Raw genomic sequence first — 5,843 nt, 5'->3', positions numbered from 1 at the left:
TGTTGTATTGTATATTGTCGGGGGAAGCTACTGCTTCTACGACAGCTCCGCTTCCTCGTCTTGCTTCTACTTTGCTTGTTTGCGCGAAGGCTTAGAGTCCTTTTCGCTAGGTCCAAATTCGTCAAAGCGAAAGATCTGATCCAACGGAAATCCCGCATATTGAGCGCAGCTGATATGTGGCTACTAGGCGCGATCATCCCGCATGCCATAAAAAAATACTTCTTTTTTTTATGGCCCGTCATATAAAGATAGAATAGATATGGATAGAGAGACATTCTATTGATTCGCGAAATGGCTCGTCGATCCAAATGAATCATTCTTCTGGTCTCTCTCTGCCCCCCCGCCCCAAAACTGACCCACGACACAGCGCCCATTCGTTTCGCGCGCGGGAAGGCAACGAAGTTCAGTTCAAAAGACCGCAGCGGAGTGGAGCAGCCGCGACACGAAGTTCCTTACCTTAGCTGGATCTCGCTGGTGCCACCTAAACGGTAGGTATAGGCGGCGGATGTCTGACGTTTGGAGTTGTCGTTCGTGCACCTGTCCCCAATAGAAGAATGAGTGATCCCTTCCCCTGCGGATCATGGCCTTACCACTAGGTCCCCGATGGCCAGCGGGGGATTCGGTATAGCAGCTCACGTTCGTTTGCGCTTCGCGTTCCCGCTGGACTGGACACGTGTTAGCTGTAGGAAGTATGGTTACGAAAGTGACTTCGGTTCGCCAGTTCAGGCTCAACTCCTCGCTTTACGTTAGCGGACTTACAGGTCGGGCCGGGGCTCCACGCTCTTTCTTTCTGTGTGGGACGATGCCGGGGAATGTGTCGAGGCGGCGAACAACAACAAGACAACTAACTACATTTGCTTTTTCCCTCCATGAGATGAGCCAGTGCATTGGACCGATGGATAATAGAACTGAGCTGGCCAAACGCTTGGGCGCTCTACATACGATGTAGAAAAAATCAGATACATATCGATTTCTTTCTGATGGATCCAGAATAGATAGATATCTTGTATCATCAATAGATAGAAAGAGGTCAACCCTTATTATTGATAGAAAACCTTTCGATCTATCAGAACAGATCAGGCCATCTATCAATCGATTTGAATCATCTCGCTTTTCGTTCATTTCAGCCACGCCATAATAGCCGCCACAATAAGAAAGAAGCAAGCGAAACAGCTAGAAGCGCTCGCTTCGCCGCGCCCAACAATTCTTATTCACGGGAAAGCCAACCGAAAGATTCGATTCGGACTTCGTAGAGCCGGTGCTGCTGCTGTCTGCGTAGGGCCGTCCCCCACTCCCGTCCCGGGGCGCTAAGGGGTTTTGTTTTAGGAACAGACGGCGGTGTTTTGCTGACGCCTCGAATCGACGCTTTTGTTGCGACATGCTAAGTTTTCTCCCCTATTGCTAGTAGGTTGATGGGTCGCACGCCCGGCACACATGTTTTGGCCTTGCTTGTGTGTCCATAACTCAAAATAGGTGACCTAACGGCCGCCGCCCGACTAAACATACCAATAGTCACCAAATTCATATGGGCTACTGAGGAGTAGGCAATGATCTTCTTAAGATCGATCTGTCTTAAAGTGGTCAAGGAAGTATATATTATAGCAATCGCGCTTAGAGTATAAATGAAAGGAGTGAAACAAAGTGTCGCTTCGGGAAACATGGGTATTGAAAATCTTAAAAACCCGTAGGTTCCCAATTTTAAAAGAATTCCAGCCAAGATGACGGATCCAGCCGTAGGTGCCTCTACATGGGCTTCGGGTAACCAAATATGAACTGGTACCATAGGCACTTTGACGGCAAAAGAGGCGAAAAAAGCAATCCATAGAAGGATTTGGCGCCGCTCACTAAATTCAGTGGTTAATAAAATTTGTAAATCGGTGGTTCCTGTTTGGAGAAGAATCAACAGAATAGCTAATAGCATAAAAACGGATCCCAGTAAAGTATATAGGAAAAACTGATATGCTGCCTTGATCTTTCTTTGTCTCGAACCCCATACCCCTATAATGATGGTAGAGTCAGGGGTGGCCCCAAAGCAGAATTGACCGATGGTAGTTGGTTGAAGCTCCAGTGGGTAGCCACTCCCTTCTCAGGGAACCGTACGTGAGACTTCCGCATCATACGGCTCCATCCCGACCTTCCGTCGTCGTCCCTTGTCATTAGACCACTATGCTTGTCTTTTCCGCCTTGACTCTCGAATCTTTTGCTTCTTGGGTGGTGGCGAACAATGCTGCTTGCGTAGCGGGAGATGCCCGCCCGTCGTTTAGGCCTACTTCCTGCCCGAAAGAAGGCTAGCCGGACTAGTGGTAGGGGACCCGAGCGTCAAAAACCCTACCCTATTCTCGAACCCTCTGCCGAGCTCTACCCTGCCCGCATTTATTTGGAAGGGGGCCAAAGAAATGTCTCCACCTGCTGCCAACAGTCTTTCTTCGGAATTCTACTGAACGGGTCGATCCTCCCCTCCGTTTGTTTTAGCAACTTATCCTAAGGTCTCTTCGCCAAGAACTCTCCGGCAACGACAGAGGAACTAACCTGCCTGCAGTGGCGGGGCGGCTTTTTTTTTAAATAAGACCTGGACGATTATCCCTACCCTCGGTAGCTTACGAGTTTACGTCCATCCCTGGTCGGGTACAGTTTCCTTTATTTTTATCCCTTGTAGCCGTTACCCGAATTCGCGCAAGTGTGTCCACACCCCCCCTGACTTGACGAGGAATTCATTCTCGCGAACAAACACACCCCCTACACACACCTAGGAGCACCCCTTCCTGCATATCCATACAAGACCTGAGTAGGCGGGTCGAGGTCCTACGAGGTACCCACTACTCGGAGTACCCTCCCACCAAAAAAAGATGTGTGGTTCGGTGGTTCGACCAGAAATGCTATGCTTACGCACAAGACTACCCCTCTTCCCGAAAGCTTCACGGGGACCTTTACTACTTTACGACGACAGGGGACTGCCCATAGGGGGTGACCGCCCGTAGGGGGTTTACTGCACAAGGCCCCTGCAGAGGAAAAGCTTGATCCCAGCGAATAGAAGATGCTCAGCTCCGCACAACATAGGGATTGGCACGCTTTCGGAAAGAACATAGAATAGTAGAGGATCCAGCATGCAGGACACGGCGATCATTAGAAATTCACGAATTAGAAATGCTGTAATATACTCTTTCCCAAAACTTCTCATACCACACCAACCCACTGAAATGCAAATAGGGATCAGAAATGTGGTCAATATCACGAAGAATAATGAAAGACCGTCTATACCCATATACAAATGGATGTTTTCATAAGGAAGCCATCGAAGGCTTTCCACAAATTGAGATTTGGCCGTAGAAGGATCGAATTGTATCCGAGGAACAGGGGGATACAAAAAAGTAATAAGAGAAACGCACAGACCAATCAATCGTATCGGTCTTATTGAAGAATTTGGAATGAAAAGAGGAGTAATGCTTCCTAGCATGGGACAGAGAATAGGACCACTTAGATCGAAATAGCATTCATAGAAATGTTCTAACATAGAGTAGAATTGAACATTGAAAAGATTAGTTGACAGCAGTCAATCAAAAGATGGGGCGCCAAATTACTAAACAATAGGGGTCTTTCTGTGCAAGTCAGCTGAACACCGTAATTGATGAGTGAGTAGGTGGGTTAGGTGCACCCCTCGCCCAGTCCGTTGCCTCTGCCCATTCACATATGCTGTTTGGCCAAAAACATGACATGCAAACATACTGCTAAAGCTTGTTTGTAAGCTTTTGAGATTAATAGAAACAAGTTACCATTTGATTTCGACCACAAGAAACTCTTATTTGGCATTCTGACCTGTTGATACTTGCAAGAAGAGCTTCAGTCTTCAAAACCACTGCGCGAAACTCATTATCCGGAATGGCCCCACGGTGTTGATGTCTAGTGCTACATCATACCTGCAAGTTGCAATACTTTTATTGCTATGGAATGTGAACTTACACATTTAGTAATGGAAGCAATCCTTGGTGCAAGACTAGTATAGCTTCACGAACCTCACATCAAAAGTGGTATTTGCTGCAGAGTTTACGATAACATCCACTTCTTCCGCGATCTCTTTGGCTAACTCAGGAGCAATGCCAATGTAGGCTTCCCTGAAATTACCAACGACTGGAACCTGCTTGCTTAATACAAAGTTGTGGTAGTTTTTCCCATGGATTTCCTGTAAACATCTGAACAACTCAGGATCTTCTACCTGTATTGCAGACAGAAAATATGGTCATTTGCATGAAGAACAGAAAGTAGTCCGAAGTAATCATCATACCTCGTTCTTCAATCTTTTCATGGCTGCTTCATTGTCCTTGGCCTTGATCAACACGTATATTTTACCAACATCAGGATTTGTCCTTAAAATGGGATCGATAAGAACTGATGATCAGAATCATACAAAGTAGAATGGAAGAACAAAGGAAGGAAGTCAGGTAGCTTAGAGCAAGACAAAGGCAGAATGGAAGAACAGCCTAAAAGTGGGGGGCCAGACAGAAACTGTCTCACTCAAACTGGCATTTGAAAATGCTACCCGCCCTTCCCCTATTTCTGCATTTCATTCTTCTATTCCTTCTGCTTGCTTTTCTAGGTAAGCTGCTCATAAACTAGATCCATAACTTACTCACTCAGATATTTACTAGAGCTTGGCAGTGAATGAAGGAGACTCCGAATCCTATTCAGATTGCACGGAGGGCTTGGAAAGAGGCCTCTCGTGTAAGATAAGATTCCATTCCTTCCTATCGAAAGGCTCCGGTAGTAGAGCTCAATTCGGAATGTTGATATAAAAAAGGGCAGATACAGAGAGTTAAGGAACAGATGTTGTTGATCAAGTCTTTGGAACGTAGTTAGTCCCATCCCTTCCATCCGGCCACTAGTCTAGTTCAGTCTCTTCAAGGAGAGAAATCCTTTCTCTTCTCTTGCTCTTGCGGCGAACACAGTGATTCTTCGTTCTCTAGTTGATGGCTTTCAAAAGTAAATTCCAGAAAGAGCCATTTGATCCCCATCAAAGTCTGCATTGAAACCCTTACACACTAATATACTTGATACTCGATCTATTTCACTGTACTTCTACTTCCTGACATTAAGAAAGTTTAAAACAAGGTCCTTCAAGAATAAAGGAAGCACATGCTTGAGACCATTACGATTCCTGTTAGTGATGGTGCACTTGCTGCTAATGTTAGCTGTATTCAGTCTCTGAGTGGTCTACCTGTTGCTGCATCATAACCGGCTGACTCCTCTATTGGTTGCTGCTGGTTTATACCTGCATTCCAATCTGGTTTGATTTAGAGAGAAATCTCAATCCAGCCTCAATATTTTGGATTGATCAGACCGCCTATTGTAGAAGAGATTGCTTGCTAAAAATAGTACTGCATTTGTGCTTAAGAAAAGGCTTTCTTGTCCGGGGTATATATCCACTTTTAATACACCACGCACCCCACTACCAAAAACTTCTCTTTCAATTCTAAACAAAGAGAAAGCTTAGGCGGCTGCTCAACGAGGAGGTTCATGCTCGTTAACTTACACTTACTTTTAGCACTTCTCTACCAGTTCTCTCTCATCGTGGGCCAAGCAGTTCTCTCTCATAGATAAGAATATCCTGCTCTTAGCACCGGTTTTCACTTCGTGTAGCAGCTTCTTCTTCTTTTGTCTACTCAAACACTTCATCCATGAGAACCAAGTTTTGATCAATGATATATTCAAAAAGTAAGAGCTACTCTATTAATCTACATACCTTGTCTCCGGCCACCATGTTTTCTCCGAAGGGTGAAGGCGGATTCTCTGAACTTAAAATAAGGGCGAAGGATACATACAATATGCCGGGTCTAAAGTGAAGTAGTACA

At 45.6% G+C, this 5,843-nt stretch overlaps 1 protein-coding gene across 1 annotated transcript; it reads right to left on the bottom strand.

The window, feature by feature from the left end:
• Positions 1-537: 537 nt before the first annotated feature.
• Positions 538-3,526, bottom strand: LOC125532430 (NADH-ubiquinone oxidoreductase chain 4-like). Its single transcript, XM_048696494.1, has 2 exons — positions 3,051-3,526; positions 538-2,009 (listed from the first exon to the last, which is right to left on the bottom strand). The coding sequence occupies exons 1-2, from the start codon at positions 3,509-3,511 to the stop codon at positions 1,382-1,384; spliced, it is 1,089 nt and encodes a 362-aa protein (XP_048552451.1). The 5' UTR covers positions 3,512-3,526; the 3' UTR covers positions 538-1,381.
• Between the last annotated feature and the right edge of the window lie 2,317 nt (positions 3,527-5,843).

Source organism: Triticum urartu, unplaced genomic scaffold (assembly GCF_003073215.2).
Source record: "Triticum urartu cultivar G1812 unplaced genomic scaffold, Tu2.1 TuUngrouped_contig_9900, whole genome shotgun sequence".
NCBI lineage: Eukaryota > Viridiplantae > Streptophyta > Magnoliopsida > Poales > Poaceae > Triticum > Triticum urartu.
This window is presented reverse-complemented; position numbering and strand designations above follow the sequence as displayed.